At 39.7% G+C, this 26854-nt stretch overlaps 1 protein-coding gene across 2 annotated transcripts in view; it reads left to right on the top strand.

Annotated features, from left to right (window-relative positions):
- Positions 1-26854, top strand: part of LOC146639381 (transcription initiation factor TFIID subunit 4) — a 107898-nt gene that overhangs the window by 64977 nt on the left and 16067 nt on the right. For both annotated transcript variants that reach the window (XM_085362539.1, XM_085362611.1), the window contains one exon: positions 12072-12194. In XM_085362539.1, coding sequence (XP_085218665.1) covers positions 12072-12194 — 123 coding nt within the window. The remainder of the gene's footprint in view (positions 1-12071; positions 12195-26854) is intronic.

The following is a 26854-nucleotide window of genomic DNA, read 5'->3' as shown; positions in this document are numbered from 1 at the left end:
GTATGGGTTGTAATGAACATCTTATGCTCTAGGTGTTTCCAGCTGAGCTGCAGGATTTTAGTTTTGTATATTGATGTAGCTAATCCTGTGATTGTGCTTATGTATATAAACCAGCAACCTGAAGCTCAACCTTGTCACCAGCAGTGTAGTCTGGTCAGATAGTTGTTGGCAGAGGTTTTGTGTGCGATAGGCTTAGCACTTCTGTTTCCTCTATTCACTACCATTTGGCCGAAAGGTCAGATGGGCTATTTCAGAAATGCCCCCAGTAAAAATCAATCGGCAAATCGTGGAGCTCAGTTCCTGTTTGTTTTTGTTGTTGGTGGGTCTGTGTGTTCTGTCTGTTCCATCACTGAGGCAGGGGGCCAAGCAATGCCTGATCATTGAAAGTGAGAGAATAAGCGAGAGAGAAGAGAGAGAGAAAGGAGGAGACAGAGAGACAGAGACAAAGAGATGGAGAGAAAAGAATACTGAGGGTGGGGGCAGTGGCGAGATAGAGAGGGAGTTAAGGCCAGTGGAGATACATCACAATGTCAGAAACACAGACACACTGCAGCCACAGATTCATCATCACAACCGCGTCTGCAGGCACAACTGGATGCAGGAAACGAGTGAAGTGGAGAAGAGGTGTGGAGAGAGGACAGGACAAGAGAGACGAGGGAAGAGAAAAAAGACAAATTGGCTACTACAGCTGGCCAAAATCTGGCCAAAAGCTCCTGTTTGAGTTTGTTCGACCCCGAAAGCAAATAAAGCCACGAACAGTAATATTTCCACTATATGGCACAGTTCATATAAGTTGATTAAAAACTGTCACTAAAGCATTATGCAGTACCTACTCAGCTTCCACTACGATTCAAATTGGACAAATGATAATCATAATAATACCAGCTGACTTGGGATGAAATTGATTTTACAGCTGTGCAGCTACAGGTAATTTTTACCTGAACTGGTGCATTGGGGAGAAATTTAATAACTCAAGTGCCACCTGATCATACTTGGCAATTGCTTCATAAGTAGGCTTGTAATGGTGTGTAGTGTGACTCTTTAGTGTATGTCCTACATAGGTTTCTAATAGAGTCACAAAGGTTTTTTTGTTTTGTTTTGTTTTGTTTTAAATGGACAGATCCACATGTGTTCTAGTACATGTTGTTAAAAAATGTTGTTTGCAACTTGTTTTCCTTGAAGCAGAGAACAGTGTAGGCACATATTTTATGGGATACAGCATGCATCAAGTCAGATGACCTGTGCCATCTGTATGTGAGGCCACACCTGTACATATGTACATCACTTCTAAGGGTTCATTGCAGTTGTTTGTCTTCACCAAGCCCAATTCCACAGCAGGTCCATTATTTGCTGTACCTTGTGCCTCTCTTTAAGTTAGTTAATCTAGTACAATACATATTGGATATGGATTCAAGACTCACAGAGAAGCCTCGTGCTTCACCTGAGCTACAAGGACAGTAGTGCAGTTAGGATATATCGCCTAGTGAGCTGTCACATACTCATGGTGGAACCAAAGATAAGGTTTGCAATGATAACCAACAGACTGCAGCAAGATGCAAGTTTATATCCCTTTCAACAGAATCTATGACGCTGCATTAGCCTTGATCGAAATTGCGTTATCTGAGAGTGAGGTAAAGGAAGACCTTTGTGACTGTAAGCTTTTGAGAAAGTCTTTACTATGCTATTATATTTATGAATGCTTAAGTTTTTGTTAATTGATATTTATTCAAGTCATTATTAACATTTTTTAAATAAATAAAGAAAAAAGAAGTTATAATATGAAGAAATAAATGTTGACAATCAAGAATTCAAACAACACATCACCAAAGTGCTGTTTAGATAGAGATTTACTTCTGGGGATAAAAATCCACAATCTCCAACAGCAAATAACGTAATCTTGGCAATCCAAGAATAAAATATGGAGGTTGCCCACCACCTTTGTGGAAGTGAGAAGCAGTGGAGTTTTATATCAAAAAATATCCATAAAAATCTTATCTTGAACAAAAACAATTATAGAGAGTTAAAAACATATGTTTGTAATGACGAGTTTGTGTGCAAAACACAAAACCGATGTTTCTGTTTTTAAAATGAGCTTTAAAAAAAGCTTAAAAAAGCTTTATTTCCAATTTAACCAGCCAGCACACCCATTTAAGAAGAGCAGAACCACCTAGCCTTATTCTTTCAGACCCAACATGATAGGCAGAAATACCCACTTGCGAAATAGACTTAATTGACAGAATGTCTTCAAAAAGCAATGAAAAAAGTCTGAAAAATTCTGTCATTTACACCACTGCTTCAATGAGTGCCTTTTATAAAATAAATGTTATTTAGAAAGAAGAATTATGGCTACATAAGGAGCAAGTAGTTGATTGTTCACAACACACTTGAAAGCTATTAAAGAGGCTCCCTTCCTGTAAGCGCGAAGTCATCCACATTCCCCAATATAGAGTAAGAGATGAGAGCCAGGGCTTTGCTACCAGGTTTCATCCTCTGATAAACTGGCTATCTCCTACTGTGGCTGGTTAGCACTCTCAAAGGGCTCCGGGTCAAATAACCCCTCAATATACTCCATGTGGTCAGCCCACTTACCAGCAAGGACTTCATCCCAAAGCTCCTCAGTGTTGGACTCAGACTTTTCTCAACATCTTGAGAAATATGACATGCATTTTCCAGGATTAAATACTGAAGCTGAGGACCAGTCTGATGCTCAGCTGGCTCTCCTATTGTGCATTATCCCCAGACTGGACATACCTTGTCCTGAATCTTGGTGTGCAAAGATAAGCAGCATTGGAAGCCTTCTCCGGCTTCCGCTTTGTGATCTTATTCAAACATGATGATGGCGAACTTAAAAAAAAAAACGAAATAAAAAATTGTGCTCTGAGGGCAGCCAGGCTCACTACTTGTAGCTTGCAAGTCCAACTCTGTGGAGGAATAATAGAATAGCATAAAAACAAATTTAACTATGTTTTCCAGGAAGTGCTTCACATTTGTCATCACAAGTCATGTCCTTTAGGGTCTGAATAGAGGATGTTTTCAGACAGGTGTCAAGGTTCTGTGATATCCCATAGAGAGTGAATCTGGATTTACCCTTAGTCGAACAAGTGTTTCAAAATTCCTAAAAAGAAAAAAACAAACAAAAGACTTAGATATTGACTTATATTCTTCTCTAAATTGAAAAGAGATCTACATACATCTTAAAAATGATTTCCCAGCATTTTATGCCTTTATTAGACAGTTGATGTTGTTAATAATACAAAAACAAATAAGTGGGGCATTAGTCAAAGCTGTTTGGCTGGGAGGTTGAGGGAGCTCATGGTTTAACACTTAAGCCACTGAGGTCTTAATTTTAGGTGTTTTTGCTAAGATGCTTGGACAACTGCAGACGTGAAGCTTGTGTGCTGTTGGAAAAAAACGAAAAGCGCAGGAGGATTGAGATCCTTGTGAGATGATCATCCTTGCTGTTTTAAGCAAATACAAGGCAGGACGAGAGACGCACAAAGGGAAATTAACACCGCAGAAAGCACTAAAACTACAGAAGAAACTACTAAAAGTGAACATTCAGCACATTTTCAGCACTTGATTCAAATTCTTTTAGTTTCCACAGCAGAACTCTGTGGTGAGATTTAGTAACAGGGTGTTTCTTAGAAGCAGCGGGGGGCTTAGTCAAGCTTCCCTGGATAAATAAAGGTTAAAAAATGGTTAACACAGTCTGTCTCCCACTGCCAGCCCAATCACTGGCAGACCTTTAGATGATGTGGGAGGGAGCGTAAGGGAGTACATGGTCTTCTACTCTCCTCTCCTCTTCTCTCCTCTCATTCTTTTTCCATTCTTCCACATTACCATGCCCTTGCAGCAACACTCCACTTCTAGCTTAGAGTGATTCCAGAAGACTTGTGTGAAACCGAGAGCTCTCCAGTGGGAATCTCAAAGGTTTTTGTTAGAATAATTTTCCTCAAATATTTTTTCTTCTTCAGGCATTGAGAGATTTTTTTTGCCCATTTGACGCAGCAGCATTGCTTGAAATGTCTTGAACCTCTACCAAATTAATTCTGCTCTTGCTCAACTTTGAACCTTGCATGGCTCCAATTAAAAGCCTGCAGGTATATATCCTTCCTGAGGTGCAAACATATATGTTAGAGTCTGAATTCACTTAGACCACTATTCACGTGAGATATGCAGAGCCTTTTTCAAAGGAATATACTTTACCCATATATTGCCTATATTCTCAAGAACTGTTTGCATTAATGTTTTGTGTTATTTAGATCGTACCCGTTTGTTCAGCCAGTCCTTAATACACATATACATGTGTTTGACTGGCCTTGCCTTCGCCACAAGTGACCAGGTCGTGGCGAAACTGGAATCCACCCACACTATGAGCCCCATCAGCTGCAGCCTCACACTTTGTCAGAAGACGATGTAACAGCCCCTTGCTTTTTATTAGGCCAGTTACATCTCCGAGTTCATAGGCTCTCATCCTCTGGCCCTCCTCAAACTGCTCTGCTCAAAGGAGCGCTGTCCCCCATTAGGTAGGCCCCAGGGCAAAAGCCTGCTACCCTCCTCCACATTTGCTCCCTCTCCATGCTGACTTTCAAAGAGAATTCCTGCTGTTATGTGTGTCCCAATTCATAGTTATTATATTCTTGTCTTCTAGCCTTACAGATACACAATACATTCATTTCACTTGAGCAGCAGCCATCGTGGTCAACTTGCACAATCATGGTTACAGGAACATGCATGTGTGCTTCTTGAGTATATTTTATATATTAGGTTCTTTAAAAAAAATCATTTTTCTAAAAAAAAAAAAAAAATTTAACAAGAGTGCTTTTAATCTAATATGTTTTCAACTTGATTTCAATTATTTTTCTGAAAGATCACGAAACAGGTTAAGATGGATAATTTAATTATCACATAAGAAAGGTCTGTTTTGTAGGTCCTCCAGATATGCAGGCTACTTAATAGTACACTGTAACCTTATTTTTTATTTGTTGCTTTGTTGTCTGTAGTTCCAACTTCAGTTTTTTTTTCTTCACCTCAAGACATATTACATGAAAAAAAAAAATAGAAACAGGCTTTAAAAGTACCTTTGGTGTTCCTGTGTGTTTTCGAATATTACAAAGTGCTGTAATGAGAAGGAAAACAACAAAAAAAGGAGATTTTTTTTTTGCCTCAGAGGGAGATAGCGACTCGTCTAGTTGCTGTACAAGCCTGTAGGTTCACTTTTCTCTTTGTGCGCCGGAGCACTCCTTGGGACTCAAGCGACAAGGGAATTGGGCATGCTGAGCTATGCTGAGCTATGCTGGTGGCGAGGTGCCAGCCTCCTTTGCCTGGGATATAAGTGAGAGGGAAGCAGGAGGCAGGACATGTTTCAATTAGGCAACAAACACCGCACACAGAGGATAGGAGAGGGGAAAAAATAGCTTGCCCACATCAACTACCTTCTCCCTCCTGACCTTTCCCAAAAATACACTTCCCTGAACTGCTGTGCCCCACCTTTCTCTTTTTTCTCATTTAAAATCTAAAGAGTCATTTTTGTGGAAATCTTATGGGAAGGACAGTAGCGGGGGTCTTTGAGAGGTGATGCTAAGTGTGCCAGCTCGGCCTGCATGTTTCCATTAGATTGTCATGTTGGCTAATTAGAGAGCGGCAGCATGATTCACCTTGTTAATTAGGAGGACTTGCACACCATGTGCCTAGGGGCGGTGTGGGGAAGAAGAGCCCAGCCTCAGAGCCTCCTAGTCGCCTGCTGCCTATGAAGATTCCCCTTCTCATCTACCTTCCTTTCACTCCTTTTTTTTGATTTGGAAATGAATAAATCATTGAGATCGTCCTCTCTCAGAGTGTGAATATCTGAGTTCTCATCTTTTCCTGGATGCAAATGAGGCGTGATCAATAGAAGGTGACGAGCGGCAAATCTAAATGTTAAAAAAAGAGAGCAAGACAGGGAGAGAGAAGATTGCTAGACGAAGCACAGCAGCATAGAACGAGACAAAGCGAGAGAACATTTAAAGTAGGAAATTTTCCCTTAGATAAGCAGTATTTTTAATGATCACTCCTCTTTCCCTGTCGCTCCGGTGTAACACTGTCAGAATCTGCTTAACACTGATTTCTGGCTCCTTCATTAAACACCGTTCCTTGGCAAAATGTGTCGTGCAAATGTTATTATTTATAGAAGCATTACTTACTCCAAAGTAAAGGCACGAAGTCTGTAAGACATATTCAATTTATTCATGTATTTCATGCAGTGTCCCTTTATACATTTTAATTCCTGCAAATAAGTTGCATATGAAGAAGAACCACAGGGCTGTGATAGTGACACTCACATAATGACCTTAGCTCCAGGGACAACTGAGGGCTCTAAATAATTGGTCCTTCGCCCTGGAAGGACTTCAGACATACTCAACTTCAGAGGAAAAGGAACACACTGCGCTAAGACTATTAGATCTTGCACATTTTGCGCCATAGGTAAAATACCACAATCACAATTTATGTGCAAAGAATTTATGATGAAACTGAATTTCAAAACAGTTTATGTCGCTTTGTTATTACATTTTTAACTTTGGGTGATTTATTATCTATTATATCTGTCTAAATTATCTATTGCCTATCTATTCAGAAAGACTAGTATCTTTGCAAATCCAAAGTTTTAAGTGCCGTATATAATGTGTCAGAACATATTAGTAATACACACTGAATATCGCATAGTTTAACTTTAAGCGTTATAAATATTATAAATCTTTAAATATAAATTCACTATAATAATAATACAAAATATTTTATGGTGTTCTCCTATTTGCAGTTCAGTTTGTCTAATGAAGCCAAACATGTCTCTATCCACACTTGCCTACATTAGCAGGTCGTGGCTCAACTCGTCTCTTTGTAGTGTATGAGTGCAGATGGAGAAGGGAAACCTGATTGGTTACTGCAAATGGCCCCTCTGCCTGCAGCAAACTAACTGCCAGGCACTTCACATGAAGAAAGGCCTCAAGATGCGGCTCACAGATGTTCACGTAATGTCGGCCATGTGGGTGTCAGGTGAATGAGTTGCATGGATTACAGACATACATAAAAAACATACATAAAATGTCAACACACACACACACTCTTATGTTAGTGGGAAACTTAGACAAATGAACACGCAATGTTACAAATACCTGAATTTCAAAAGCAGTCTTTATTAAGAAACCAAACAAACAAAAAATCTATTATTCGAATTCATGCTAAAGAAAAGACATTGCCTTTGCATCAGATTAATTCATTCATATGAAATGAATATAATATAATCAAAAATATTTAATGTGCACATATCCTTTTTTCTGTTTTGTATTAATTATTAATAATTAAATACTAAATAAACATCAGTCTGTCAGACCTACACTGCTATGCACAGTTACATATAGACATGCAATAGTTTCCCAGTGATAATGTCTGCATTGATTTAGCAGAGATTTTTTTCTTTCATACAAATATTACAAAATACCAAACCATTCTTATGAACAATCAAAAGTTATTACTTTTTTTAAACCTTATATTAATTTTATTATTACTTCATTAATAAATAATACAAAATAGTGTCATCTACACAAGGTCACATGACAGTCTAACAGAATGTTACAAATTTTAGAAATTCATCTAACATTGTCGTGTAAGACTGACACTGCAATCCCTGGAACCACACTGCCAGTGAAGCTAAAAACTAAAACCTTATTGTGTTTACTTATGGTTCCATTAAAAAAGAATAAATATAGTTTTTTATAACTACATTTTGCATGCATTTGATTATATCCTGGTCCTGTGGACGTAATGTACTTGAAGCTGTATAATATATCCACAAGTGTATTAGAGGCAGACCATAGACTGTTTCTGTAAATCCGTGCGCAGACTTTTTATCTTTTTACAATTAGTGAGTTGACACACTGCCAGTTAAAGCCTTCCTGCCTTTCTCTTAAACTGCTGGCATTGACTACTGTTATCATTAATTTAACACTTTTTATGTAGTCAGCATCAGATGACTTATTTTTAATGCTGGCAATTTGGCTGTATTTTAAGAAAAAAGTGATACACTTTAAATTTATTGAGACTGGGTAGTTTAAAAGAGCAAAAGACAATATGCTGTGGTTGTAGTATTTTGGTACATTTTTGTCTCTCAAACTTTTCTACACTATTAGAAGATAAAGAATGAATGTAGAAACTGCAAAACAGCGAAGTTTGTACCCATCACTGTTTAAAAAATGTTTGCACCAGGGGCCTTGGGTCCAAGAAAGACATTCACCAAATACAACATATGCTTTGTCTATATAGTAAAAAGCTGCCTGCTTTGTTGTATTGGATCAAAGCTTTTGAGGGGTGTTTGGAGGGGGTGTTAGGACAGACACTAACTGAAAACCCAAAAACCCATGATCTTCCTTATACACTATATTGTGGGCTTTGCAGGGCGAACAGCCCTTTAGCTTCCTTCATAGCCCTGTAGCTGCTTGTGACGTCAAGGAGAGCATGTTCTGCTCTAGCAAGGACATCTGTCTGTAAGCGTCTGGAGGGCCGCAAGCAGTCCCCCAGGCCAGGAGCAGGGGGAGAGGAGAGAAAAGACTTTGTTAAAAACAGCAGAGATGGAAAACGGCAGGTTGGCCATCATGGCTCCTACAGCTTATCCTCCTCTTCACTCCAAGCGTGTCAGACCGCTCTAAGGTTCTTTCTGTATTTTAGACATTTTTGCATCATAAGGGGGCATACTGCTCTTTCTTCTGTGATAAGAAAAACCCATGTTATTTCTTACTTACGTCTTGACAGATACTTTAACGAATCTATTAAGGGCGCAGAGCTCGAGTTAACTTGTAAATAATTCATGATGTTGGGAAGCAGGTGACTGAAAAGAACAAAAAACAGTACAGTTGATCACAGATCAAATCAAGAGGATTTTCCTATTTTTTGCTATTAAAAATATGAGTAATAAAATACGTGAACTTCATAAATTTTAAACATGCTTATACAACAGGTTTCTTCTTATCCTGGGAACTTAATCTGCAGTACAATGTTATAATAAATCATTTTAAAAAGCTATTTAAATCCAGTAGTCATAATTTACATTTACAAAAGCAAAGGAACAGTTTAATTAGAACAATTGTAATATTCTCATTAACTGTTTTACCTTACTTTATAATTGCCACCTGCGCGTATATAAACTTAAATCTCATAGCAAAGCTGTAGATTGATTTTCTGGGTTATCTCAGAAATGTTCTACATCTCCTGACCTTTGCTAATAATTTGACTTTACAAGTCCCATTTCCTTGCCTACAAAGGGCATACCGGCAGACTGGAAGCACTGGTATTTAAGTGACTTCAGAACAGCAGATATTTATGTGGTACCATTGATCGGACTTGGCAAATGTATGCATCTTGTCAGCTGGTTATTTTCCCAGTCCGGGAAGAATTCCAATGGTGACCTTTGCAGTTTTTGGCAATGATTGTACCTATCGCTTAACAGTGCTGACAGCGTACTCCAGAAGGTTCAGAGCGATTATTGCACTTAGAAGTCACGGTTCTGCTTTTTTTGTATTTCTACAAGATTAAAGAATGTGAAAAGATGTCCTCCTGCAAAAAAATAAAAAATAAATCATCAGCATTGTCAGTCTGTAAAATCTTTTTCAGGAACATCATTAGGAAAGATGAATAGCTCTGTTTGTAAAAACATACTAGAAGAGACTGACGGTGTATTTAACAGTATGGTGTCAGAACCTTATTACTGGATCTTGGAAAAGGTAAATATTTTTGCTGCTACCATTTTAAGTCAAGCGGTTTTACTGTCATTCCAAACGTGCAGTGGTACAGTACACAGTGAAACAGGACAATGTTCCTTGCAGGCCATGGTGCTACATATAACATACAACAGACAATCAAGAAAGGTTTACAAAAGGGGAGTTCATAGCATTTGTACACCTCTGTGTGACCATATGAGCATACATATGTAAACATTTAAGGGTAGCCAGAGAAAGTTGTAAGGCAAAGCAAGTCTGCCCCAGCCCTACTCAACTCTGGCTTGTATCCACTGGCAGTCAACAAAGGAAGGTAGACTCTGCATAATGGCACCAGATTGAAATCAGAAATAAGTCTCCCACTGTCACGGCGGCCACTTTACTGACGGGAAACGCAGACTGGAGGGTTGCAGATGGTAAAATGAAGTCTACATTCATCATACAGTCATAAATCTGAAAATGCAGGCAGTTGCTGTGGGCGCTGGGAGCCCATGCCTGGTGCCAACTGCCAGCCAGAGTTGCCGGCATCCTGGTGCCATCAGTGAGATAGCGGACCTCACTCACTCTCTTTCTGTCTCTCGCTCTCTCACTCTCTATGCTCTGTCACGGCTCACTTTTCAGTGGGATTCTTTAAGGTCAGGCCTGAAGAGGTTTGTCTGTTGTTTGTGGCAAAGCCTAATAAGGATAACAGTGATAATATTAATGCAGCCTTTTCCATGTAGACAGGGGCAAAAATCATATCCACTCTGTTTGCCATATCCAGCCACAATCCCTAGTGTGTGACTCTATTCTAATGCCTGTATACATTTGCATGACTTTAAGAGCCTGACTCAACATTTGTCCAAATTGTTACTATTAGTCAAAATCTTTATTTTGACCACTATCCAATGTAAAAGGAATAAATAAATGTAGTTTATTCATTGAGCTGGTTGGTACTGCTGCTATTATTCCCCCTACTTTGTGTTGTCAGCGTGTTTGAATCTTTCAACATTCCGCCGTGCTAAATGTGAAGTGGCAACACCCTAAAGGGCATGCCTTGCCAGCGGGATTTTAGGAAAAAATCAGAAGCAACTGCATGCACATTTAAGATCAGACTTTGTACACCAAAGCAACCTTTTACAGAGCGCCATCTGAAAGTAACATGAAATTTTCCCCTGATCAGACAACATACATGCCTCACGCAAACACCAGTGCCCAGCGAACACATGCTGAGAGATAACATAAAAGAACATGAAAGACATCAAGGCGCACATTGATTGTCACTGTACGCTTCAACCCAGGCCTCACTCCCCCAGCGGGCAGACACGCAGGCAAGCTGGTGGGTAGGCATTCCCTGTGCTGTGGCCAAGATTGATAGGCATGTGTGTGTGTGTGTGTTGTGTGTCTGTATACTTTGTTTGAATGTTGAAGGGAGTGCTGACACCCTCTGTACCGTGGCCCCAGGCCCTCACACCTCCACCCAATATAAAGGGCAGCTCCCAGCAATGCTGGATTCCCCCTCAACCCTGAGGGTAGGCATGACATTACCTTGGGCAGTGCCTCCCCGCAACCCCCACACATCCTCAGAACCATGTGACTACACACACATAGTCTTTGAGAGGAGCTCGGTTAATGGCTGAGAACAGTCTACCATTTTGTTTTGCTCAGGAAATTCTACTTATACAGTTCAAGAAATCTTGTTTTTGTTTGTTTTTTTTTGCAGTCCCCTTTAATTCTTATTCTTACATTTGATCTTAATCTTATATGCCTGACAGTTGTTGTTGTTTTTTTGAGCCTCTGATTGCAAATTGCAGTTTGGGGGTTAGTATTACTGGCTGGCTATATGTAACTGCTATGGTGCCCCTTTATTTGGTTTTGGGTTCATCACAGGGAGATGGTGATATTTTGAAGTTTTGCTCCATCAGTATGCACAAGTAAAAAGTTTAATTTCAGAGTTCGAGATCGAGTTCAACATTTATTGTCAATGAAGAAGCCCAGTTAAATTAGGAATATGTCAACATTGAGAGTGACATTTAAAACAATACAGTGATATTGATGAGAGATCTGTTATTTTATACTTCTTATGATATTCAAGAAAAGGAATCTTGAATATCATAAGAAGTATAAAAAAACGATCTCTCAGCATTATGAAAGAACAACAAGTACAACAACAGTAAGTACATTTGGGAGGAGCATTAAGCTAATGTGTCTGGATGCACTGCCATGATGCAAATTTATTATGTGCATAAGACTTAGAAGAACTGAACAACATGTGAAAATGTGGAAATACTAGATGTGAATCTTATGTTCATAGTAAGGTCTGATTGTTTCTTATGTTTTCACTAGATGCAACAACAGGAACTGGCCCAGATGAGGCAGCGGGATGCCAACCTTACAGCACTAGCCGCCATTGGACCCCGAAAAAAACGTAAAGTGGATTCACCGGGGGCCACGCCATCAGGGACAGAGGTGAGAACTATATTGTCAATGTTTTTTTTATCATCACCAGTTTGTAATGCTGACTTGCTATCGATCTTTGGGAAATTAACAGTCGAGAATTTTGGATTTAATCTAATTTAATCAATCATGTTCTACTATTTCTAGTTAGTGGACATGCCTAGGCAATGACATTGTTATCTTATTTGACAGAAATCTGTGCACTTTCTTGTTATTTATGAGGAACTGATAAGCTAAAAATAAAACAAACAGCACAATTCATTATGATAAAAATATTTTTTTAACTATGAAATTTTAAATAACTAAATTATTACATGAAGAAGAAGAAGCGGTGTCCCAGAATTCATAGCGCGGCCCAGCTCAGTTTCCAACAATGGCGGCAGCTAGTTAGTTTTAATATTACTCTTATTATTCTTTCTGAGTCACAAAATAAACGTTTATCATATTTTCAGGCGAGAATGTAGCTGTGTAAACCTCAAATATCTGCTCAGTTTATCAAGACACCACATATTTTCAAAAGCGCTCCGATGTTTTCGGAGACATCTGTTACCCACTAGCTCGATAGCGAGCCGGGGGCTAGGCTCACTAGAGCCGTGAGAACACCGGACTCCCGACAGATCTTTTCAAACACACCGCTGTCTTTCGATGCTCAGGTTAAACATGATATATAAGTCACTTAGATAACTTAAAAATGTTATTGTTTGGCTTATTTTAGTATTTTATTTGTTCCTGCGTAAATCGGTTTGGCTGAGATTAAAGTTATAGTTTTTACATGGCTGAATAAACGTCAAGCTGACAGCTGATCATCAGAAGTGTGAGATGCTCGAGAATATTCTCCGGTGTCTTGTTATACAGTGGGGCAAAAAAGTATTTAGTCAGCCACCGATTGTACAAGTTCCCCCACTTAAAATGATGACAGAGGTCAGTAATTTGCACCAGAGGTACACTTCAACTGTGAGAGACAGAATGTGAAAAAAAAATCCATGAATTCACATGGTAGGATTTGTAAAGAATTTATTTGTAAATCAGGGTGGAAAATAAGTATTTGGTCACCTCAAACAAGGAAAACCTCTGGCTCTCACAGACCTGTAACGTCTTCTGTAAGAAGCTTTTCTGTCCCCCACTCTTTACCTGTATGAATGGCACCTTTTTGAACTCATCATCTGTATAAAAGACACCTGTCCACAGCCTCAAACAGTCAGACTCCAAACTCCGCCATGGCCAAGACCAAAGAGCTTTCGAAGGACACCAGGAAAAGTATTGTAGACCTGCACCAGACTGGGAAGAGTGAATCTACAATAGGCAAGCAGCTTGGTGTGAAAAAATCAACTGTGGGAGCAATCATCAGAAAATGGAAGACATACAAGACCACTGATAATCTCCCTCGATCTGGGGCTCCACGCAAGATCTCATCCCGTGGGGTCAAAATGATCATGAGAACGGTGAGCAAAGATCCCAGAACCACACGGGGGGACCTGGTGAATGACCTGCAGAGAGCTGGGACCAAAGTAACAAAGGTCACCATCAGTAACACACTACAACGGCAGGGAATCAAATCCCGCAGTGCCAGACGTGTTCCGCTGCTGAAGCCAGTGCATGTCCAGGCCCGTCTGAAGTTTGCCAGAGAGCACATGGATGATACAGCAGAGGATTGGGAGAATGTCATGTGGTCAGATGAAACCAAAGTAGAACTTTTTGGTATAAACTCAACTCGTCGTGTTTGGAGGAAGAAGAATACTGAGTTGCATCCCAAGAACACCATACCTACTGTGAAGCATGGGGGTGGAAACATCATGCTATGGGGCTGTTTTTCTGCCAAGGGGACAGGACGACTGATCCGTGTTAAGGACAGAATGAATGGGGCCATGTATCGTGAGATTTTGAGCCAAAACCTCCTTCCATCAGTGAGAACTTTGAAGATGAAACGAGGCTGGGTCTTCCAACATGACAATGATCCAAAACACACCGCCCGGGCAACAAAGGAGTGGCTCCGTAAGAAGCATTTGAAAGTCCTGGAGTGGCCTAGCCAGTCTCCAGACCTCAACCCCATAGAAAATCTGTGGCGGGAGTTGAAAGTCCGTGTTGCTCGGCGACAGCCCCAAAACATCACTGCTCTCGAGAAGATCTGCATGGAGGAATGGGCCAAAATACCAGCTACTGTGTGTGCAAACCTGGTAAAGACCTATAGTAAATGTTTGACCTCTGTTATTGCCAACAAAGGTTATGTTACAAAGTATTGAGTTGTATTTTTGTTATTGACCAAATACTTATTTTCCACCCTGATTTACGAATAAATTCTTTACAAATCCTACCATGTGGATTCATGGATTTTTTTTTCACATTCTGTCTCTCACAGTTGAAGTGTACCTCTGGTGCAAATTACTGACCTCTGTCATCATTTTAGGTGGGGGAACTTGCACAATCGGTGGCTGACTAAATACTTTTTTGCCCCACTGTATTTTAGATAGCAAGGAGTTTATTAAACTTCACCGAAACAATCTGCAAATTTCATTAAAATTTAATAAACTATCATCTTGTCTTTATTTTTAGTTAGCACATACCTTAAACACTTAAAGCTGTAAGCTAATGATAGTTATATATGAGCAGATGCTGCTGGTGCAATAAGCTGAACGTTTTATGTCCAATGGATGATGATCTGATTAGTCGACTAATTGCAAAAATAATCGGTGACTAGTCGACTATCAAAATAATCGTTTGTGGCAGCCCTAGTATCCATGTACCACGATGAAGCTCGCATAGCTTATAAATGTTGGGCCATGGCTGGAAGACCTAAACAAGGCCCAGAATTTGAACAGAAAAAATGTGCGAATGCCAGATATAAGTACGCTGTTCGCTTTATAACTAAAAATGAGCAAATGCTGAGAGCAGATTCTTTGGCCAGGAAAATGCTGTGTAATAATATGGCAGATTTTTGGAAAGAGGTGAAAGCTCTTAATAACTGTAAACCATCTCTACCATCAACTGTTGAAGGTGTTTCTGGGGCAGATAACATTGCAGCATTATGGAGACAGCATTACAGTGCGTTGTTTAACTGCATAAAAAGTGATCCATATGAGGACAATCTTGACATGAGTAATGACACAATAAGTGTAAGGACACATGAAGTATATGAAGCCATTCATAGGTTGTCTGATAATAAATCCTCTGGTTTGGATCACATCACTGCAGAACATTTAAAACATGCTAGTTTAATAATAATAATAATAATAATAATAATAAACTTTATTTATAAAGCACACTTAAAAACGAAGGGTATGCCAAGGTGCTTAACAAGTAAAATAGAGTATAGGAGGAGGATAATAGAAATAGGACCAAAGCAAGTACTAAATATGCAAACAGATAACTGTCACTAATACATAGGAAAGCAACAGGTACAGAGCAAACAAGAATTTAAATGAGCATAGAAGTGCATGATATAAAATCATAAAAGAAATATTAACTAGAGGGAAAGGCAAGATTGAATAAGTGGGTTTTTAATCGTGATTTGAACAGTGCAATGGAGTCAGATGCGCGGAGGTCGAGAGGAAGGGTATTCCACAGTACCGGGGCAGCCAGAGCAAACGCACGGTCACCCCGGGACTAGTTTAAGGCTAGCTCCTCTTTTAGCACTCTGTTTCACTGGGTTTATGATTCATGGCATATTACCAGACTCAATGCTGTGTATTTTACTGGTACCAGTTATGAAAGACAAAGCTGCAAAAGTGAGCTGTTTGGATAATTACAGGCCAATTGCACTAGCCAGTATTTTATCTAAGGTGTTAGAAAGAATCTTGTTTGACAGAATGAGTGTGTTCATCTCTTCTCTGGATAATCAGTTTGGCTTCAAACCAAAGCATGGCACTGACATGTGCATATATGCACTCAAGGAAATAGTCAGTTTGTATAGGGCTAAAAATTCATCTGTCCTCATGTGTTTCATTGATGCCTTTAAGGCTTGTTAGATTATTCTGTTATTATATGTTACCTTATATATGTAATCAAAATAGTTGAATTATGTTAACTGCTGTAGATCATGTTATACCCTTTAACATAGAGTGTGTGAGCTGTATGTAGTTTAGTTCTCATTATACTTTTGAGTTAACAGAACATATTCACATATTAGTTCATTAGATAAATGTGCATCACTCTGTATCCTTGATCTGCTGGGAATGTGTTACACTGTTTTCTTGACATGCTTAATTGTTGAATCATGAAGAGAAGGTTGTAAGCAGGAGACTCTGTGTCTAAAGACAGGGGAGATAGATAGACCACATTCCACACCCCCACCTTACAGAAAGCAGAGAAACAACTGCCGAGGTCATAACTTAGGCGCTGTAACAGAGAAAGAATGTGATGTTTTGGCTTTTACGACTAGATGGGGGCCACTAGAGACTATAAAAAGCTGAGCAACCCGTCACCATTTTGAGACATGTGCCTGACCCTCTGGTAGCATCTCTCCCGTCCGGACGTTGTAATGCTCTGACTGTTGAATTGTATGGAAATAAATGATTGTTGATTGAGCATATATACACCGAGTATTGTCCTTCCTTCAGCCCAAAGATTCAAAGAATTGGGTGATTTCAACAGGCTTTTGATCGAGTGAACCACAGAAAACTTTTTGATAAACTGAAGAGACGGGGAGTTCCTCAATACATCGTGAGGATTCTCTCTTACTGGTACGCTCATCAGAACATGCAGGTTAAATGGGGAAGCAGTATTTCTGCCCCCTTTGGTGTCAGCAATGGTGTTACACAGGGTGGGATTTTGTCTCCAATTTTATTTAATTTATATGTTGATGATTTGTCCATACAGCTGAGAGCCTGTAACACTGGGTGTATATTAGGTAAAGCACTGATAAATCATCTTATGTATGCAGATGACCTGGTTGTTTTTAGTCCAAGCAGTGCTGGGTTACAGGATCTTCTTAATGTCTGTACTGAATATGGTGTGCAATATGACATTGAGTACAATGCTGCTAAAAGTGCTGTTTTGATATGTAGAACCAAGCAGGATAAACAGCTAAATTTCCCTTTGTTTAAACTGGCACAAAAAACTCTTGAAGTTCATAAAAAGGTGAAATACCTCGGTCACTTTATTACTGAGCAAATGAATGATGATGATGACATATACAGACAACGATGTAAGCTCTATGTGCAGGCAAATACTATTGCACGCAAATTCAGCTTTTGTTCACTTCCAGTTAAAGTGGCTTTGTTTAAAGCGTATTGCACACCGCTATATACTGCCCCCTTGTGGTCATCCTACAAGCAATGTAGCATGCAGAAGCTGCATGTTGCATATAATGATGCGATGAGAATCCTTTGCAGGATACCTAGAAGTGGTAGTGCCAGCCAGATGTTTGTAGCTGTGGGTGTCTGGACTTTTAAAGCACTTTTAAGAAAGTTAATGTTCAATTTTAGAGAACGACTGGATGGTTTGAGTAACAGTATAATTTTAGCACTTACAGATCCAACAGTGAGTGGTTCCCGTTACTCATCCAGTCTCAGAAAGCACTGGTTAAAGTGTTTGTGTATTTATTGATTTATTTTAAGTAATTGTGTTTTATGTATATTATGGTTTTATATTTTTACAAATGCTTTATATACTTATTTATATACATAGGGGAGAGCGGGGTAAGTTGTCACACGGGTAAGTTGTCACACTGTTCATAACTCCAACACTAGAGGCTCTATCTCAAAAATGAAATAGCCACTTTGTGTGACTTCTTCTTCTATAGTCAACCTCCTGTTCACATGTGGTCAAGACTGCTCTAATCTGAGGTGAGCACATCTTTTTTATTTTTTTGACCTAAAAGGAAAAATAAATCACTTTAAATTTTCTTCAGTACAACTTTGTTAGGTATAGATGTTACAGATTATTATTTTACACAAAATAGAGGAGACATTAACGTGTCTTTTGATACTTCAGCTGATGTGCTATGTTGAGCTAACCCTGACATTTAGCCAAAATTAGCATAAATGTCAGTTTGGGGCAAGTTGTCTCATTAACTTTGGGGCAAGTCGTCACATGTGACAACTTGCCCCAGTACAAATAAATGCTCCAAAAAATTGTGATATTGTAATTCATTTGTATTTGTAATAAGGTTTTTGAAGAAAGGAAGGAGAGGCAGGAATTAAGGAAGGAAGGAAGAAAGTAAGATGGTTCGAAATTATCAACGAAAGACAGAGCGTGGCAGAACACCACCTGACATTATGTTAAAGGCAGTCAGGCAGGTAAAGATGCAGAACAAATCAATCACAAGTACAGCAAAGGATTTTGACATAAATTACCGCACTGCAATTACTGACAGCGGACTACCAACTCCAGAGGACATCCAGCCATATCCAAAAGCTGGCCGCCGAAAACCATCCAGCAAAGGAAGAAAACGATGCAAATCAGCAATTCTAACCGACACGCCAGTGAAGCAGCAACTAGAAAAAGAAAAGAATAAGGCTGAATCTAGCAAAAAGCTGTTTCAAAAGAGGGACGCGAGGGGGGGAAACATCTGGACCTATGAAGAACAACGCAGCTAAAAGAAGAAAAATAATTCAAGAGTCATCATCAGATGATGAAGAGTGCTTCTGCCTTGTCTGTGTGGAGCCATTTTCAAACAGTCGTCCAAAAGAGACCTGGGTAAAATGCGTGAAATGCAACAAATGGGCCCATGATGCTTGCACCTCAGGCCAGGCAATTTATGTGTGCCAGAATTGTGACTATGAAGTTGAGTCTGATTAATCAGAAATAGGGCATCTGTTTTGTTCAGAGGATAAACATGTTAAGTAAAGCAAGTTATTTGCAGCATTCCATTCAGTTATGATGGATTTATGTGCAAGCCAGAGAACATTTGAGTTTAAAGTTCAAACTAAAGTTTTCTTTCTACTTAATGTTTTGATTAAAATGTGTATTGAATTGAAATAATTGTTTTTTTCCAAATTCTCTTGGCATAATTGTTCAAATTTCCAGTTTTGGTTTGAATTTAACAATTAAAATCAATAATCATAATTAAGTATTTGTGTTCTTATTTTAAGATAATCTAGTGTGACAACTTACCTGCCGATGGGGCAAATTGTCACAAGTGCACATTCTCCATTCAACAGTCTACAACTCCGTAATGAGATAAGATATGAAAATGTAATGAATACATCATATGTGCCCGAGACTTCCGTCTTTCATTTGGTGAAACATTTATTACGTTGTGATGTATGGTGCTCAGTAAAAGTTAGTCAGTGTGAAGAGTGTGACAACTTACCCCGCTCTCCCCTATATATATTTAATGGTTTATACCTTGTGTGTGTGGGGGGGGGGGGGGGTGGAGTTGTGTGTGTGTTTCTTGTGTCTTGTCTTGTTTTTATGGACATGAAGTCTGCCAATAAAGATTGAATTGAATTGAATAACAATAAACATTTCAACATATTAGAGTTTTACCCAAAGACATTGTTTTCCCCTCAAAATATTGCTTCTTTGTTTAAATTTCTTGTGTAGGCAGTATTCAGTGGTAATTTTACATAGTCGTGTCATCCCCAACTGCGGTAAGTACTCGATAGTAAAAATGAGTCACTGAATATCTTATCTGCAATACAGTGAATAAGAATAACAATGGATAACTGCAGGTAATGTTGTGGTTTCTGATACTGACTGCTGGTCAGATTGCTGGAACACATCTTAGGTGTTCAGTTTTTAATGCCGTCTATTCTCCTGAATCTAATTACCATCTTGTTGTTAAATCATACTTTTCACATTTCAGAGAATGGTCAAGTTTTTTTTTTTTTTGGTAGTCATAAACTTGGCACTTGGTAATGGAAAAAAAAATTAATTATTGCAAATTTTAAGCCTCTGCTCAACGTTATGGGATGCAACTGCTATAGAGGACACCCAAATGCAAGACATGAGGCCAGGTTATGAAAGAAACAAAAAAATAACCAGAAAAAAACTGATTATATTTCATGATGTGACTCTCAATTCTCTTGTTCAACTTTACCACTAAGTGCTTTCTTGGAATAAATTTGGCTACAGTGAAGACCATTTGAGTGCAATGAGCTTGCGGTCATTGCGATGGTCATATCTGCTAATACAAATTATGACCCTACAGTTGTGCTGAAAAAAGTTTGACATGATCTAAATTTTGATGCGTTATCCTGCTGGAAGCAGCCATCAAAGGTGGGTATACTGTGGTGATTATTCAGGCAGGCATTTAACTGTTGTTCCGTTGGTGGTAAGGGGCCCAGTTGTGTTCATTGAAAATATCCACAACATCATTGTACCACCAAACTGAACTGTTGATACAAGACAGGATGGATCCATGCTTTCATCTTAGTTAAGCCAAATTTTGATCATGTCATCCAAATGTAACAGCAAAAACCAAGACTCATCAAAGCAATGTTTTTCCAACCTTCTGTTTAGGGGTGGACGATGCATTGAATATACTCGATGTATTGCGAGTTTTTCAATGTATGCTTGTTAAAATAGCTTTATTGTAACCATCCAGTATAAATAGCCATGGCAATATTAAGCTGTCTGCATGTAATTTACTGTGAGTTCTTTTTTCTCCCACACACTTCAAATGCATCATTAATCCAACCAGAAAATTGTCTACCTGGCAGACTACACTGAGCATGCGTTTTATATACTACCAGATAGGGAAAATATGGCGACAGCGGAAGTTTCAAACAAGCGAGGGAATTTGGATTTCACATGGAGGGTGTTGAACAAGATGCGGTAACTTGCAAAACATCCCGTAAAACGATTGCCGCAAAAGTTAGCAGTACCACGAATTTATTCCTCCAGCTGAAAAGTCATCCACTGCAAAATGAGGACTGTTTTAAACTCTGCATGTCAACGTCTCCTCACACACCAAAGGAAACGTTAAATAAACCAGCTGTGATACCTGTGACTATTCTTGGTCAGTTGTTTTTAGACTTTTATTATTGTTTTTATAATTTTAATATGTTATAAGCACAAAGAGCATTTTTAAAAATTCAGTTGTTTTATTTTCTCTCATTAACCTCATAAGACCCGAACTCTTCCACGGCATGCATTTTTAATTTCTCTTTCATATTTGGTCATATTGGGGCCCAATGAATATAAAAACAAAGAATTACCAGATTTTTTTTTTTTTTACCTTATTTTTGTTTTTAAGAAAAATAAGAGCCACATGAATATATTTGTTTAAAATGTTGATAGAACAGTAGCAGTATAATGTCCTCATAAGTGGATATCAGGCCCTTGTAGAGCAACGTGCTCTCCATTGTTTTTTCCCTGCTGATTTTAGCATCACACAGCACAGCTTCTGTATCACGTGGTATAAGGCTCCGCCCTTGTCATTTGTTGAGCAGGAAGAGTGAGCGCTTGTTTTCATGCAGAGTACGTCCCTGATCAAAATGCGGTATAATCGTCGTTGTCGTCGTCTTTTTTTTTTTTTTTTTTTTTAAATCGTTGTCATTTGGAAATGAGATCGCACATAAGTATGAATCGAGATCGCGATTTTCTAACGATTAATCGTGCAGCCCTACTGGAAAGCCAAACAAAACACACATTAAGAGGCTCTAATGCCCGTGTCTCAATCTCGCGGCCTATGTCACCTCTACTTGCGGCCCGCATAATGAAAATATTTTTTAAAATTATTGTTCAAAAATTCTTTAATATGAAGGCAATAGGCAGAGTGTTACAGGCATAGCCCTAAAGAATGTAGCCTCATGGGCAGCGTAGCCCAGCTGTAAGTAAGCTGTTAAGACTCAACTGTACACTGTGTTCGTGTTTTTCTCCTAAACAATAAGTTCCGTTGGAGCAGCCTTTCAATGCCTCTCTCTGTCTCTCGCTAGCAAAGTTGACCCAGACAACAAAGTAAAGCTAGTTTTCGGCTACGAGCCCAACACGAACCCGACATATTAGCCAGAGGTCCCTTTACTACAGTTCGGAGACGTGGACATATTTTATATACACGCGGAATAGTTTTCTGTACGAGATCGCTGCAAAAAGTGCAGCTTTACCTAATGTCCATCCTACTGTTACTCATTTATATTAAGATTTAAAAATCTAGTTGGTTTTGGTATGGTGAGTAGCCTTCTGTAATAGTAAAAAAACACAGCAATAGTACATTCATGTAGTTGTAAAAGCATGATAAAATATTACGTAATCCAAAATATTCAGAATACGTTACTCTCATTGAGTAACGTAACAGAGTGCGTTACAAAATACATTTTGGGGCATGTATTCTGTAATCTGTAGTGGAATACATTTTAAAAGTAACCTTCCCAACACTGGAAGCAGGCATGGTTTTAGAACTACTGACACAACAGGCGTCGAGAGTAGCAATGACAAGCCACATTGACCGTGCGACATTCACATGAGGTTTATATGGGTGCCAAAAGGGTTATTTGTCATTTTGCACTAAAGTTATTCATTTTATTTCATATTAATACATATTATGAACATTTTGAGCCAGGTAGTTCATTTTTTTAGCAGAGGAACAGTTTAGCAGAGGGCCAAATTTTCATTACCAGATGAATGAAACGGAGCGTTTCAAAAACAGTCGGGCCTGTGGCGTGCATCAAATGATCAGCGATGATTGCCTACAAAGAAATGTCCAAGGAGTGAGTAAATAAAGAGGATAAAATCTTAATCTTTAGAGTGATGAGTCAGTACTTTTCTTGAAATACCAGGAAGCAGGTTTGTCTTGCAGACTAGTTTTGTTGGTCTTATTTATGCCTGTCTTTATCTTTGAGCTCAGTTGTGTTCTTCTACTGGTAAGAATGATTTAAGTTTAGAGATACATCTGAAGACTCAACCTGTTTCACTCAAAGTTAGGAAGGATGAAATGATGGATGTAAGGAAATATCTGCACTGTACAGACAGCACAGCGACACACTTCTATGTGACTTGCCTGTTATGGTTTTAATTAACCTGAACTCTGGTATTACAAAGAAAACTCTTCCGTTACAGGTTCCAAAAGCAACAACCTTAGTATCACATTTCTGTAGCACAGGGTTATACATGAAGTCATGCCTAGTTGCTGTACCAAATCATATTTTTCCTTTACGCAGCTGGGAAATATTTAAATTCCACATATTCATCTGTAAATATGATGAATCTAAAATAAGCCTGAATTTTGAATGTCAATTGGTCATTTTAATAACCTGCTTATCGAGTTGCATCTTCACATCCTTCGCTTAGCAGCAATATGCTGCAGAGGAGCATGGTAATGCAAACGGTAAAAAAGCATAAATAACAAAATAAAAGCATTATTTCTGGTCCTTGAGTACAGTGCCAACCTCTTTCAGAATGTTTTACCCTGATGGGTATTAGCCCCCGACCTCATGCTGCATTAGAAAAAAAAAACCAACCCTGAATTTTCAAACTGTTTCCCTAAATGCAGTTACACAACATAAACATGAATATACATTATGGCAGAGTTGTTGGCTTTTTTATGTTTTTCTCCCTTTTTTAATGTCCTGTATATGTTTAATTATACGGCATAATAAAGTGAAGCCACAGTGTGCCCCTCCTCTGGAGTGATTGCAGAGGGGGCGGAGGAGGAATCTTAACTTATTTTCACTTCGTTTTCACCTCCTCACATTTCTTCATTTCACATGGGCTGGAATCGCCTGCGGCGTTCTCTTTCCCTTCTCCAGAGCAAAGTGAATGTGACTTTTCTAAGGGGGTCACAGGATGCCTGGAGGCCTGTGGGTGTTACTGGACTGTTGCCTGCTCTTAGCTTCACTGAGGGGCTTGTCATAGATTTCATCTCCACAAAAATGAGCCGGGGGCCCTGGCCAGGAGCACAAGCAGCCAACGTTATGAAGGGCCCACGCTGATTATTTCCCTCTGACATCGCATCCTGAGCTTTCCGCATTAATCCTAGACAAAGGCAGCCCTTCAGTGCTGTGCCAGAGCTCAAATTAGGAGCCAGATAATGGCCTTGTTGAGATCCTGTTCTGTTCACTGAGAGGCAGAACTCCTGCTGAAATCCGCTTTTTTTATATTCCTTTACTCCTGCTTATTTTTTCACTAAACAGACCACCTTTCCACCTTGTTTGGACTGTGACGGAATTCACGTGACACAATTTTGCTTCTTTCCCCGCAGCCCGATCCCCCCTTTCAATCACCTTTAATGTGATGGCGGCTTGGCCGCAGTTGGGCCTGTGCCTGGATGTAGATCGCTAGAAGCTGTGAAATTGATAGCCAGTCAAGACTGGAGTGTCTGTCTCCAGCTTGATCTAGTCTGCAGGAGGGAACAAAGGGGGTCTTACAGGGCTCCTCGGGGTGGATTAGTTCCAAGGAACCAATGGCTGCGGCTGCTGGCTGGCTTGCTGGAAGAGGGCCTGCTGTGGCCCCAGTGGTGGGTCAGCACACAGGCAGAGGGTGCTCAGGCGCACATACTCCAACTGCCTCCAGCTTAATTGTTCCGATCCTACAACCCTTACCCAGCTATCTGCACACACAGGTTCAACACAAAAGTCAAGGGTGAGCTACCAGTTTTAGGAGTTTGTGATGACGTGTGCTAGCAAAGGGTGTTTGAAGTTGTATGGAGAAATGACCTTTGGCCTCATGAATGCTTTAACAAGTATAGAATGAAAGGGAATTAACTTTTAGGATCATTACTTCTACACATTACTACTGCATCCTACACAAAAGTCAACTCTATTCCATATTCAATTCTTTTCTCCAGCCACCAACATTTGTATATTGTATGTAAAAGCTGGTAAGATGGTATAGATATATTACAGCTTTTACAGAGCTATTTTTGGCTTGTCTGTCTCTCATCCTTTACAGACTTGAGTTCAGTGAATAAAGGATGAGAGACAGACAAGCCAAAAATAGCTCTGTTTATAATGATTATTCCATGACACCCTCTGTACTCTGTCCTTTAACACATTTAATACGATTTGAACACTTTACTGTTTCATTTCCACCCATTGATTTTTGTATGTTGTGATCTCCTCTCATCTCATATGGTGAATCCTGTCTGAACTGAGTTGCTGCAGTTTTGCTAGCTTATGATAGGCAGAGGCTCCTCTGTACATCTAAGGTTAGCATTAAAGGTTCTGCGATGTAAACTGTGCCTCAGTGCACAATGTCCTGCAGTGTTAAACATGCTCAGAGCTTTGAAACATCCTTGACACATTTATGAGCTCTGAGTTATCATCCAGGCACTTAGGCCATTTATCACATCAAAGGAAGAGCTTTGTTTGTTGACGTAAAAGCGACAATAGCAGCTAAATTGCCCCAGTTTGTACAGCCACACTGGCTTTCTCCTATCTGTCTCAACCAGGCGCAATGCGAGGGACAAAGGTAGGCGAGCGATTTAATAGTGAGCACAGTCTATTTTTCCATTTGAATTCATTTCACCTTCTTTCTTTGAGGCTGTAGATCAGAAAGAAGGAGTGAGGCAATAGAGTGAGAGGCATGGGGAGAGAGGGGGAAAAGCACAAGGAAAACTGATGCCCTTTCCTCCAGCTAAATTAACAGGAATCACGTGGAAAACAATCTGAGTCTCCAATGAAGGAGGGAGGGGGGGGACCATTAAAATTAGCCCCAAGCTATGGACTGCACCCAATATCACTAAAGCTGCACTCACTACAGATGTGGAGGCTGGCTTACAGGCAAACTATGCTCTGTTCTATAGCTACAATTAAAATCAACCTCGCTGCCAAAAAATAGGAGGGGGAAAGAGGGGGTAGAAAGGCAGACATGGAACATCAAAGACAGATTGAAATGTGTAGTCAGTAATAAGAGTGGTCTCCAAGCCCCGAGGTTCTCCACGGTCCCCTTGTTAATGAGAAATTTTGACCTCTGGTTTGTAAGTTAAACTTGTAATCTCGGTTAATGAAGTAAATCAATCCCAACTCGGGAGTGTTCAGTGTCTCTCCCTTTGCCTTCGCCCGCCAACCTCCCCTCTGTCCTTCTCTCTTGTGCTTTTCTCCTTTGCTTACTCCTCCTCCTCCAATGTCCCTCCCAATGTGCCGCCTGGGAGTAAAATGTCCAGGTCTTCAACCAGACAAACAGGAAACTCTGAGAGTACAAGGCTTCCGGAGCTGGAGGGGGTGTGTAAGGACTCAGAGGACTACGACCAACCAGGCTGTTTGGTTAAGAAGGAGACAGGCCAACCGAATGATTGTAGAAGGCACAGCATAAAGGAAAACACTTGCTCCTCCTCCTCATCGCTTTTTCCTTTCCATCTTTTTCCCTTCTCTGTCCAGAATCTGTTGGGGTTAGTATATGGTTGGAAAGTCGTGGCTACTTGCTAATGTTGAAGGAGCAGGGGCAGTAATGAGCAAATATAATGTAGTCACAGCAGCTGCCTCCTGTTTTGTACCTTCCTTTTGCTCCTCTCCGAGTCATACACCAAGTGGACGGTTTTAATGGAAAAGACAGCTAACTTAACCTTCTTGTGGAGCTCTGTTTTTGCCCTTAACCAAACAGAGCCTGTTGTTAAATCCACTGGGAGCCTTGACATTAACCCCTGATTAGCTCTTGCATTTCTAAGATTTTTTTTTCACCTCTAATGCAAGTAAGGGTGGGATCTGAGACGAATGCAACGACTTTAGCATGACTTCTGTGAGGATGCAGTGAAGCATAAGGATTCCTGTGTGAGCTCCCCTTCTCTACATACTACATAAATATGATTAAAGAGGGCACGGAGAGGCTGCTATTGGTTTCATAATGTCAAGAAGATT

This window comes from Diplotaxodon limnothrissa, linkage group LG1 (assembly GCF_057381915.1).
Source record: "Diplotaxodon limnothrissa isolate DT_005_m linkage group LG1, D_limnothrissa_male_GT1.1, whole genome shotgun sequence".
NCBI classification, from domain to species: Eukaryota; Metazoa; Chordata; class Actinopteri; order Cichliformes; family Cichlidae; genus Diplotaxodon; species Diplotaxodon limnothrissa.
The sequence above is the reverse complement of the archived record's forward strand: the minus strand, read 5'-3'. Positions and strand labels throughout refer to the sequence as shown.